The 12718-nt window shown below is 50.2% G+C and overlaps 1 protein-coding gene across 1 annotated transcript; it reads left to right on the top strand.

Moving 5' to 3' along the window:
* Positions 1-6452: 6452 nt before the first annotated feature.
* On the top strand, positions 6453-11577 carry EIF1B (eukaryotic translation initiation factor 1B). Its single transcript, XM_004581380.3, has 5 exons — positions 6453-6496; positions 9655-9756; positions 10326-10489; positions 10774-10875; positions 11146-11577. The coding sequence occupies exons 2-5, from the start codon at positions 9726-9728 to the stop codon at positions 11188-11190; spliced, it is 342 nt and encodes a 113-aa protein (XP_004581437.1). The 5' UTR covers positions 6453-6496; positions 9655-9725; the 3' UTR covers positions 11191-11577.
* The last annotated feature ends 1141 nt before the right edge of the window (positions 11578-12718 follow it).

Raw genomic sequence — 12718 nt, 5'->3', positions numbered from 1 at the left:
CCACAGCTCCAGTATCCTATATGGGCACTGATTTGAGTCCTACCTGCTTCATTTTCTTCTTCTTCTTTTTTTTTTTTTTTAGATTTATTTATTTTTATTGGAAAGTCAGATATACAGAGGAGGAGAGATAAAGAGCAAGATCTTCCATCCATTGATTCACTTCCCAAGTGATTGCAACAGCCGGTGCTGCACCAATCTAAAACCAGGAGTCAGGAACTACCTCCAGGTCTCTCACATGGGTGCAGGGTCCCAAGGCTTTGGGCCATCCTCAACTGCTTTCCCAGGCCACAGGAGGGAGCTGGGTGGAAAGTGGAGCTGCCGGGATTAGAACCAGTGCTCATATAGGATACCGGCATGTTCAAAGGGGGGATTTTAGCCACTAGGCCACCACGCTGGGCCCAGCTGCTTCATTTTCAGTGTAGCTCCCTGCCAATGTGCCTGGAAAAGCAGTGGAAGACGGCCCCATGCTTGGGCTCCTACATCCACATGAGACACCCAAACAAAATTCCTGGCTCCTGGCTTCATGCTTGCCCCACTCTAACAATTACAGCCATTTGGGGAGTGAACCAGTGGATGGAAAATCTGTCTTTCCCTCTCTAATTGTTCCTTCAAATAAAGAAATAGGGCCCAGGACAATGGCTCAATTGGCTAATCTTCCACCTCCAAGCACCAGCACACCAAGCGCCAGTTAGTGTCTTGGCTGCTTCACTTCCCATCCAGCTTCCTGCTTGTGGCTGAGAAAACAGTTGAGGACGCACAAATACTTGGGACCCTGAACCCGCGTGGGAGACCTGGGAGAAACTCCTGGCTCCTGGCTTCAGATTGGCTCAGTTCCAGCCATTATGGCTGCTTGGGGAGTGAACCATCAGAAAGAAATCTTCCTCTCTGTCTCTCCCCATCTCTGTATATCTGCCTTTCCCATAAAAATAAATAAATCTTTAAAAAATTAAAAAAAAAAAAGCCTGGGCCTGGGCTAAGTCCTCACCTTGCATCCACCGGAATCCCATATGGGCGCCAGTTCATGTCATGGCCGCCCCACTTCCCATCCAGCTCCCTGCTTGTGGCTGGGAAAGCAGTTGAGGACGGCCCAGGTCCTTGGGACCCTGCACCCACCTGGGAGACCTGGGAGAAGCTCCTGGCCTCAAATTGGCTCAGCTCTGACTATTGCAGCCATTTGGGGAGTGAACCAACAGATGGGAGATTTTCCTATCTCTTCTCTCTGTAAATCTACCTTTTCGATAAAAATAAGTAAGTCTTTAATAAAGCTTTTAGGAAATTCTTAGGGCCCAGCGTGGTAGCCTAGCGGCTAAAGTCCTCACCTTGAATGCCCCAGGATCCCATATGGGCGCCAGTTCTAATCCCAGCAGCCCTGCTTCCCATCCAGCTCCCTGCTTGTGGCCTGGGAAGGCAGTCAAGGACGGCCCAAAGCCTTGGGACCCTGCACCCGCGTGGGAGACCTGGAGGAAGCTCCTGGCTCCTGGCTTCAGATCAGATCAGTTCTGGCCATTGTCACCACTTCGGGAGTGAACCAGTGGAGGGAAGTTCTTCCTTTGTCTCTCTTCCTCACTGTGTATCAGATTTTCCAATAAAAATAGGTAAATCTGAAAAAAAAATTTTTTTGGTCCCTCCTGTTTATAGCAGCTGAATTCACAATGGCTAAAATATGGAATCTATCCAGATGTCCATTAACTGATGTAGGAGGATAACTGATTGGATATCATTTGCATGACAATAACTGATTGCATGCTGCTTGTGTGAAAACAACTGATTGGATATCATTTGAATGGGAACAATTGATTGGATATACAAAACAGATAGTTTCAGACAAGGGTGTGGAAACAGTTGACGGGTTCTGTAGTTAGGCTATGGAACTATGTAAGCTCCTCAGCTTCTCCTCCCTTATCCTAGGTGACCCTCAGTCTAAAAGCCTGATGCCACTAGTAAACTTCAGCTATTCAGTATTCTTGCCAGCTCTGTGCACCAAGTCCATTGCTGCAGGACAGCAAACAAACTGATAACTGAGTAAAGAAGTTATGGAATCCACACACAATGGGATAGTAATCAGCCATAAAGAGAATGAAAGCCTGTCTCTCACAACAATATGGACACAGATGGAGATCATTGTGCTTCTTAAAATAAGCCAGACCCCGAAAGACAAATACCATGTTTTCCCTTATTTGTAGCAACTAATATACAAGTATTAAACACACACACACACAAACTAAATTGATATTTTGAGACATGATTATTGCTAATGGCCCTTGTCTATACTCTTGAGGAACAGTAGTTTTTCTAGTTGAAAAGGAAAAGAGCTGTCGAAACTGGTCAGAGTCCTCAGGACATGCACCCCATCGGGCCCCTGGGTGCGTCCTGGCTGGCGGGTCCCCATCCCTGAGCACTGGGACATCTGGGAGGCTGCGTGTGGCTTCCCCCAGAAACAAGAAGAAATGGAGAATTTGGAAACAATGGTTTTACCCACTTTTCCCTGGCCCTCAATCCTTCCCACCCTGGTCAACCATGTCATCATCAAAAAAAGGAAAGCATCAAGAAGCTGCTGCCCATTCGTCTGCGTTGCACGAACCTTTTGGACACTGACTGTGTTCAATGCCCCGCTATGGGTGGTGCTGTTCACTGAAGCGAGAGTGAAGAAAGAAAACTTGATGTGAACAGAAGTGAGTTTGCGTATGGTTAGGGGTAGTGGCAACACTTTTATTTTGTCCTTATTAAGGCTTTAAATCAAAGCTATTTCTAGAAAATAAACTATTTTCAGAAACTCTAGAGAGGTAAACCTTTATAGTCCCTTAACTTGTACTTGTGGTTTGAAAATCATTTGTCCCAAAAGTGTTACCGTGTTACCAACCTGACTGACATGACGGTCCCGGGAGCTGGGGCCTTAGGAGGTAGGCAGGCGTGGGCAGTGACAGGAGTGGGTTTGTTACCATGAGAGCAGATGTGCCCACTCCTGTGAGAAAGGCAGCAGTCACTGCCCACATCACTCATGCGTTCTGTGGTTCTGCTCAGGCTCATCTGACTTTTACCACCTGCCAGGTTGTGATATCCTTGCAAGTCATGGTCACTGTCCTGTTAAGACTCAACCTCCTCCAGCATCATGAGCCACAATAAATGTCTTATTAAAGAGAGGGGAAAAAAAACTCAGATTCTTTAAGAAAATGTACAATGCTCACTTACCAGCCTCAATGTCACATCAGACAATTCTCGCAATACTCCTGCAGAAGACCTGCAGAGAGCCCTTCATCCTCAGCGTCAGGTGCTCCGCTAAGCACCTCAGATGTTCTCTGACACAACCGCCGCACAACCCAGGGAAGCAGGAATGATTACATCCCTCTCATAGAGAACCGAGTCTTGGGTAACACTTAGGCACAGCTATAAACCAGCTAGGCTAGGCTAGGATGCCACATCTACAAGTCCCATACCATCAATAAGGCCACTGGATCCAGGGATCCTCTAGCCATATATGTGTCCATTTTCCCCTGGAAGTCCACAAGGAAGAGAACTTTCCAAGGGTCAGTGACAAACGTAAGCGAAATAACACCACTCTTGTCAGCCAAGCTTGTGACCAAAACTCCAACACAGAACTCCAAGAAAAACTGGGCTGAACACCAAGCCAACGATTGCAGGCCTTTGAAACCACCTCTCTCCCCTAACCCCTAACTTACAGAACCAGCCGGCTCTAAGGGAGGACAGCAACGAGCTGAAGGACCTAAGAGATCGAAGGGAAAAGGAAGCTGACTAGGTGTCCCCTTTTGGGTTCTAGGTGTTGGAGAACACAGGATTAAGAGACATACATCTATATGCATGACCTACCAACATACAGTAGCCTTCTCCACTAGGAAACATGTCCAGGATAGCATCCCCAGAGCTCACTCGGACACTCCCTCAAGAAAGGGAAGACAGCTGCTGGGGAGAGGAACTCCACTGAGGGCGCCTGCAAGTTCTTGCTGAATTTTACAAGAAGGCAAGGCCTCGGCTCATTTACCGTGGCCATTTCTCCTTGGGTTATGCTGGCAGGGAATAATTACGAAGGAAGAAGTGCCATCCCACCCAAGACAAGCGTGTTACTGCTCACAATCAAAGAAAAAGATGCTCCAAGCACAGCATTCCTCTCCCTTCAAGTCACCTGCCACACGAACAGACATCCTGCTGGGAGACGCCAAGCTGGAGGCAGCTGCCGCCTCCTCCAGGGGTAGTACAGTCTTTCAGCCCTAACCCAGAAGGCTTAGAATTCCTGTGAAGCACACTTGAAACTTGTCGGCCTGATAACAGGGCACAATCATAGGTTCTTCACAGTTCTCCACAGGCGGAAGCTAGACCCTAGGAAATCTGAATACACCCCTTCGCCATCCTGCAGACCAGCTGAGCAGCAAGGCCGTGAATCTACGTTCCTCCCCAGACCAACAATACAGAGCTAGTTACCTCAGGGAAACGTCCTCCACAACGTCTTCAACCTCCCAGGTCTCTGCAATGTTCTTACTGAGTTGCTCCTCGATCGCATACTGGCTTAATTTAACACTCCTTGCAGACTCGCAAGTTCCCTGAAAATAAGAGGAAAACATTCAACCGTTAGCACCTGCATGGTCTTTCACTATCACACTCTAAGAAGATGCCACAGCTAATATGCTACTCGTTGGCATGCTGATCACATCCGCGGTTTGACTCTGCCCCCACGGAAAGCTACACGTTGCCAACTTAATCCCCAAAACCACAGCTTTGGGCTGGGAGGCCTGGAGGGGACTGCTCTGATCATGAAGACTCTGCATGGGATCAACACTGGCAAGCCTGGCTTCTCTCTGAGTCTGGCCCTTCTACCCTCTGTCGTGTGAGGGCTAAGCCCACCCTCCTTCAGGACACTGAGGCATTTATTTATGGCACCATCTTGGTATCACAATTGAGAAACCTAAAGGACCTTGATCTTAGCCTTCCAGCCCCCTGAAATGTGGGCTGTGTGGGTAACCAGTGTTCTGCCAGGACCCCACAAATGGATGGCCACCCTCCTTCAGGACACTGAGGCATTTATTTATGGCACCATCTTGGTATCACAATTGAGAAACCTAAAGGACCTTGATCTTAGCCTTCCAGCCCCCTGAAATGTGGGCTGTGTGGGTAACCAGTGTTCTGCCAGGACCCCACAAATGGATGGCCCAGGACGACCACATTACTACAGAGACTAATTCATTGCCTACACACAGAGGGCCCATTCACCTACCTTTCTCTCCCTTCGAGTACACGGCACGTAAGGTTTGGCCTACATTGACTTTCATGTCAGTAGGTCCTACATCATCTACAGAAACTCGCTCATGACTGTCTTAGACACACAGATAGCAACTGGGTTCTGTGTATTTGTATCATGCACTTACTAGCCATTGAGCAACAGGAATTCCAGCCAGGAAAATGCGATTTGAAACCCTCAGCTATTTAACTCACTGGAAGTTGAAATGTGAGAAATATGAGTTGCCATGCCCAGAAGTAAACAGGACGCTCAGGCTTTGGAATTCTGTAGTTGGTGTTCTGGAGGTGCCAACCTTGTCAACTAGTTCCTTGGGACACCCCCCCCCCCGTTTTACTGATGCAGTAAAAGATCCCCCAGTCTTCCCAGTTAAGGATCGGCCTTTCCGAGGAAGATGGCGCTATCTGCTCAACTAGAATGTACATGTTGTTCTTGCCCCTCCAAGTGTTTACATTTTCATGCCATCAAATATCAAGATACAAAGAGCTTATTTTAAGGTGAACACTTAGAAGAAAAGGCTCCCTGGCCTGATCTTCATACAGAAGTCTCTTAAACTTCTGGAAGGCAGTACAACAGCCTGCCATAGTCCAACCAGAATTTTCTACCTATTGACTTCTCATCCATCAGTCTGAAGTAAAATGCGTGCACCTGGCCTTTGAGAAGTAGAAACCAAAAAGGAGAGAGAGATGTGAGAGATTTGTTGAAAGAAACACCTGAGGGAGAAAAGGAACGAACACGAGATGGGACAGAGAGATGATGAATTGGAAACCTAGCAAAGCTCAATGGGGCCAACCGAGATTCCTGGGGCCGTGGCTACCAGTCAGAGGAATCTCACACCTCTCTAAGAATAGGTCTGCGCTAGGATCTTCACTGGAGTCCGTCACTGGCCAGGAACAGCCAGCGAGAAATGTGGCCTCAGCAGGATGCAATGCTGAACTGAGAGGACAGCAGCTGCGGCTGTCCTTCCACTGCACCTGCTTAGGACCGACATCCTAGAGATGCGTCACCACATTACCCACCACGGTAGGCAGCCTGTGGGTGGATGAGCACCCAGCCTCTGTTCTGATATTACACGTCTTCGTGACTAGCAGGCACAAGGAACAGCTGCATACAGCCCAGCACTGTCTTCATCGCAGGTGAACTGGGAGAGACGCTGCCCACTACATCATAGTGTCCCCTTTATGAGGGCTCCAGAAAAACAGATCCCGTGGCTCAGGGCCAGGCAAAGCTATCCCTCCTCCTGCGCAACTGGTATGTTTTCATCCCTGTAGACTTAGAGTTTTTTCAGCTGATTTCCTCCTCACTGCCGGGAAACTAGGAGCCCACTTGAAGGCTACCTCTAACTTTGGGGAATTTTCTTCAACTGCTCTAGTTATTGTCTCTTTCCTGATTCCTTTAGTTGATGCTATTCTTCTCTGTGTACCCATGGTACTGCTTTCCGAAATACAGCTAAACAATGACCTTAAACTAAGCAGCTGCCTTTTAGAACTGAAGATCCTAGTTGTTCAATGCTTCATTTTCTATAGAGATAGCTTTAGAGTTCAAATGCCTTCACTCCAAATCAGCACTCTTTGACAGAGACAAGAACCTGAACTACATATAATTTTACATTTTCTGGAAGACACATTTAAAAAAACGAAACAGGTAAAATGATGACCCTGAAGTCTCTGGCGAGATGGTGCATTCTGTACTCCCAGCAGGTCTGAGCCAGCTGCCGTGCAAGGGGGCAAGGGTCACTCACGGCTGGTGCTTCCTACACCGGACAGTGCAGGTCCGGTCACAAAGACTAAACGACCACGGCGTCACAGGAGCCTTCCAGGACCAAACTGTCTCTAATCTCTAGTCCTGGTGGCTTTGAGCAAAGACTTCTGGGCTCCTGGAGGTTTCCAGTGTGAAGTTTAGGTCTAAGAAAGAATGAGTTCTCCAAACAGGGGTAAAGACTATGCAACCCCAAGAGCTCTGGGAGTTCCTTCTCCTGGAATACCCTTTGGTCCTTCTGAAAAAAAAACAACGTATCTCCAAAAGGGTTACATACATCCAGTAAAAGAGGAAATAGGTAGGTATTTCTTTTATTCTGCTTCATCAAAAGTACTAAAAATTAAAATTAGTATTAGAATATTAGCATATACAATTACAGTATTAAGATTACTTCAAGTCACACTTAGGAAGGTATTTTTAACTCTCTTGCAAAACCAGCTCTTTATACCTTGGTTTGTATAAAATTATTTATCCTTTTCATCAGGGCCGGGAGACCAAAAATGGAAGTTCCTGATTTAGGAATGTGGTTTTTTTTTGAAAGCTGTAAACCACAAAAGCCTGAATTTCTATATCTGTTACACAGAGTAATCTGTGCAGATCATGAACATCATAACTAAGCCTGGCAACAGGCGGACGCTGGTTAGCACTCACTCAACAACTGATCTGCCTCTTCACCGTTACTCCCAAAAGGCCACTTGAACGTACATATCCTGCACCTGGCGCCTGCAGAGCCCTGGCTCCCAGGTACACAGTGGAGGTGGAGACCCTGATCCTTGATGTGGGGAAACAGTTACACCTGCCCTGCTGCTCGCCCACAGCACCACGTAGCGTTCTGCTCCAGAAGAGAAGGAACCATCAGGCCAGTATTGGAAGGACCTGTTACTTTGTACGAACAGAAGTCAGGGCTGCTTTGACATGACTTGCCGCTGCTATAGACCGCTTAGCGCTTTTTGAAAATTACAGCAGCTGCTCGCCTTGCGGCCACAGCTAGTTCATGCAAGTGACAGGGCGCACATTGTTGCCCTGTACTATTTATGATGTCAATAGAACTGGCTTCCTTGGTGAGCCTCTCCACTGGTATTTTTACTTTACACAAAATATTTTTCTGAGAAGGGTCTGTGGATTCACAAAGGTGAAGAATCCTGAAGTTTAGTCTCTGTTTCTAGAAAGCCAACCAGGTGAGCCCCTGCGTGATTGGGCTCGTGCCCCGGGATTGCGCGGAAGACACGACAAGCTTGGTGTTTATCAGCTGAGCTTGCCTTCAGCTTACAGGAGAATGCGGCAAGAAGTGTGTAGAAAAAAATGAGATTAAACCTTAAACTTAATTCTAAAATAGAAGCAGAGCCCAGTGCAGTGGCCTAGTGGCTAAAGTCCTCGCCTTGAACATGCCGGGATCCCATATGAGCTTCGGTTCTAATCCTGACAGCTCCACTTCCCATCCAGCTCCCTGCTTGTGGCCTGGGAAAGCAGTGGAGGACGGCCCAAAGCCCTGGGACCCTGCACCCGTGTGGGAGACGTGGAGGAAGTTCCTGGCTCCTGACTTCAGCTCGGGGCAGCACCGGCTGTTGCGGCCACTTGGGGAGTGAATCAGGGAAAGCTCTTCCTGTCTCCTCTTCTCTCCATATATTTGACTTTCCAATAGAATAAACAAATCTTAAAAAAAAAAAAAAAAAAGAAGACGACGCAACTTTGAACTCCATGAATACAAGGAGGACCTTAAGAGTTCATGGAAAATGCAAACTGCTTAATACGGCAAACATGGCACTGACTTCGACTGTTTTCACCAAAACCAACGTACCTTTTCATTCCGTGAACTTTGGGGAGCCTCCTGCTAGCCGTTCTCTGCTTAGATTCTGGGCTGAACCTCGGGAACAACACCAACCACCCCCGGCTCCTGCGCGTGCTTGGCCCGGCATCAGGACTGCCCCTAGAAGTCAGGGCCCTAATGAAGCCGGGCCCACGCTCGCCCATCAGCACCACCTGGGAGCTTACAGCTGCAGGCTCTCAGGCCCGTGCCTGAGCAGACGTAGACGCTGGAAATTTAGGCCTCACCGAGCCAGGAAACCGCCAGCCGCCCCAACTCTGCAAAACAGGCTCCCACTTCCAATCCGGGTGAGGGCCCTCCCGGCCACGCTAAGGGACTTGTGTGGCTCCTCCACCGCCATTTTGCCTACAATGCGCAGGGCCTCGAGGATGACTGATAGAGCTGACTCCTCTGCCCACTGTACGAGAAGAAATTCCAGGGTGACCCTGACAGTCGAGCTGCCTACACTCCACTTCTAAGTCCCAAGCTCTTGCCCTGGCCGGGATGCCCTGCTGGGACTGGTGACCTACAGAGCCCGAAGAGGCCTGGACTGCGCTGGCTCCGCCTCCTCCGGGAAAACTACAAGTCCCAGCATGCTTGGCGCGGCAGGGTCACGTGGGCGGGGCGGCGGGCGCGGCTAAATAGTCCCGGCCGGCCATTTTGTGGCAGAAGCCGCAGCGCCGCCTCTTCTCTCGCGTCCTCGCCTCCGTCGCCGCCGCCTCTTCCTCCGCCTCCTCCTTGGCCTCTTCCTGCCTCCTCCCGGCTTCCGCCACCGCCGCTCCAGCCGCATCCCAGCCCCGGGGCGCAGCGTTTCCGTGCTGATTTCCGTTTTCTCGCCACTTTGCAGCCTCCTGACACGGTGATCCGGGCGGGCCCCGCAGGCATTTTATCCCCTCACCGGCCTCACACTAGTGTCGCATGTCCACTATCCAGAACCTCCAATCCTTCGGTAAGAAAGCGCGCGCCCCCAGTGCTGGGGAGTTGGGGCTTTGTCTCGGTGCCCGGAAGATGGCGACGGGGCCCCATAGGCGACCCCCTCCCCGAGGACGGCGCCCACCCGGGGCCGAGCTGCGGCCTGGGACACGCGAGCTGGTCCGGAGCCGGAGGGCTCTGAGGGGGTCTCCGGGGAGTCGGGGTGGGCTCCTGCCGGGAGAGATGCCCTCCTGTGGGGCGCCGTGGCGGGACTCGATGGCATCGGGCATTTGTCACCGAAATGACGCACTTTTAAATGCAGCTTTTGTGCAGCTCCGAGGTCTGGTTAGGAGGACCACGGTGCATGCTGTCGTTGGTTTTGGGTGCAGATAGCGGCGGGCATGTACAGTGGAGGGGGGCTTTTGCTCGTTTTAGGAGTATCCGCAGACCACCCCGCCCCCAGCCCCAGCTCCACCCGCAGAGGCACTGAAACTTTGGAATTGTCTCGATCTGGCGTGTGTTCGGAAAAGAAGAAAAAGATAAGGCTTTTTTCTTTCTTTTCCTCCTTGGGTATACTGACACATTCGTTTTGCCTTCCCTCTGCAGACCCCTTTGCTGATGCAACTAAGGGTGACGACTTACTCCCGGCAGGGACCGAGGATTACATTCATATAAGGATCCAGCAACGGAACGGCCGGAAGACGCTGACCACTGTGCAGGGCATCGCAGATGACTATGACAAAAAGAAACTTGTGAAAGCTTTCAAAAAGGTGATGGTCTTCGGGGAGGAAAGGATTGAGGAAGGGGCAGGGTGCGTGACGGGAGACCCAGGAAAGCCGATTGCGTGGATGGGATGAGCGAGCCCGGATAGGATGGGGAAAGCCGAGTGCTGCGTGGTTCACGCGGAAAGCATGGCTTTTGTGCGATCCATTTGTCTCCAGATTGATGTGGGAGGGCACAGTCACACCCTCCCGAAAGGGTTAACTTGAGCCTTGGGAAGTGAAGCCTCCCTGTATCCTGCCAGATCATCTCACGCTTTTCCATGCTTCTCCAGAAATTTGCTTGTAATGGTACTGTGATCGAACATCCCGAGTACGGGGAGGTCATTCAGCTTCAAGGTGACCAGAGGAAAAACATTTGCCAATTTCTCTTGGAGGTGAGTGAGTGTGTGGCTATTTGACCTGCAAACCTTGAGTTGTGACGTGGTACGGAGAGGCAACGTGCTAAGCATGGTGTGGCTATGAAGTCGTTCGGGTCATTGAACTGCAGGCGTGGTGTTTATTTGGAAGGCCGTGAGACCTGCGCGGGTGTCGCGCGTGGGGCGCAGCAGCTCGGGCGCAGGCGGCCTTGCCATGAGCTGTTGCTGTTGTAATGGCACCTGCGGTTTCCTTGGAGCGGTTCTGCCGACCTGAATTTTCTCTTACAGGTTGGCATTGTCAAGGAGGAGCAGCTGAAGGTTCATGGATTCTAAAATGAACCTAGACACGCCAAGGATTTCTTGAATCATTTTGTCGTCTAAACCCAGTTTGGCTGCCTTGTGAGATGAACCTCTGCGGTACACGGACTTTCCCTTTATTTAATCCCTCACAGCTCCATCCACGCGTGCATGGTTACAGGGAACACGGGGCAGGTAGGCTAGTCACACATAAGAAAATTGCAGTAAGATGGTAACAAGACCCCGTATTCATCTTTAACATGTTTCCAATGGAAAATATTTTGTTTTGAGTGTTTGTTTATTGTTCGGTTTATTACTTTTCACTTGATTAAATGTTTTGTTGTATTAAACCATGTATGTTGCAGCCTAACAATAAAAAGGAAAAAAACACCCCATGGATCCTTTCGTGAGGGATCATGCTGAGCTGTGTTGCTGCTTGTCTTTCCTGGGGGGCGCTCTGTCTGCTGTACAGCCTGCCATAGGGGAGAGCCATTGTTTGTAGCTTGAGTGTGAGCTCAGCCAGGGCTGCCACTGCCTACAAGCCAAGCAAGTCGCCGCCCAATGTATGGGAGTGGCCTTGAGGCATCTCACGGCATCTTATCGGCTGGTAAGCCTTAGCCTGTGACAGCATTTGATGGAGGTGGCGTTATCAGTGTTACCCAGCGGGAAAGGAGTGTCGGGGTGTACGAGAAAGTGACAGCTGGAATCAGGAACCACAGGTGACATGCAGGCGTGGTGGTGTGGGAAGTGCACGCTGCCGAAGTCCAAGATGCCCACAGCTCATCTTCCCCTCGGAATTTCTGCCTTGTGCTGGGTGGTAGATACTTGGCCCAGCTGCGCAAGGCATCCCAGTAAAATTATTCAGCCATGGCAAAGAAATCCCATCTCAAGTGTGAGTGCTCCAGTCCTATGGCTTGGTGATGGAATGATAAAACTCGTCCCACAGAGCTTCCTCTGCAGCACTTAGATGTTTCGCGACTTTGTCCATCCTGCCCCACCCTGGTCACAAATGGCTGATGGTTAAAGAGTCACAGACCAAACTGAGCCGTTTCTGGAAAGCATAATATGGCCAAGATGAGGAAGTCCAGGAAGGTGTTAGAAAACCCTGCTTACCTAGCAACATCGCAGACAGTGAAGCAGAACTAAGCAGCCTGGGAGCTGAGCCTCTCCTGGAAGGGCAGAGGAGGGCAGCCTCGCCCGCGGTGCAGTGGGAAGCTTCTGATTCCTGAGAGTGAGGTCCTCAGGCAGATCTCTGGGAAGACCCCTGAGCAGACGCACACACCCACTCCCTAGGGTTCCTCAGAGTGCCAGACCCGTGAGGAGACCTGTCCCGCAGGACAACCCGCAAGTAAGGGCTTCCTGTGCCCCACGCCCCCTCCTGTCTGAGCAAGCGGTGGAACTGTTAAGGCATGGCGTCTGCAGATTTCCATAGTCACAGTGTTATCTACTGAGGGATTAAGTGAGGATCTAAAATTGGGGGGGGAGGGCAGAGCCAGCGGGCAGAAGAGACATTGTGTAGCCGAGGGAGCTAGATTGTGTCTTCCAGAAGTGACAAAGATACCTA

This window comes from Ochotona princeps, chromosome 21, assembly GCF_030435755.1.
Source record: "Ochotona princeps isolate mOchPri1 chromosome 21, mOchPri1.hap1, whole genome shotgun sequence".
Taxonomy (NCBI): domain Eukaryota; kingdom Metazoa; phylum Chordata; class Mammalia; order Lagomorpha; family Ochotonidae; genus Ochotona; species Ochotona princeps.
Note: the sequence above shows the minus strand (reverse complement) of the source record. Positions and strands in the feature narration are given on the sequence as shown.

Bases quoted from the DNA above. Each gene is read 5' to 3' on its own strand.
- EIF1B (XM_004581380.3), top strand. From the start codon at position 9,726: ATGTCCACTATCCAGAACCTCCAATCCTTCG. The intron at 9,757-10,325 runs GTAAGAAAGCGC...TTCCCTCTGCAG, and splicing joins CCAGAACCTCCAATCCTTCG to ACCCCTTTGCTGATGCAACT. The intron at 10,490-10,773 runs GTGATGGTCTTC...ATGCTTCTCCAG, and splicing joins TTGTGAAAGCTTTCAAAAAG to AAATTTGCTTGTAATGGTAC.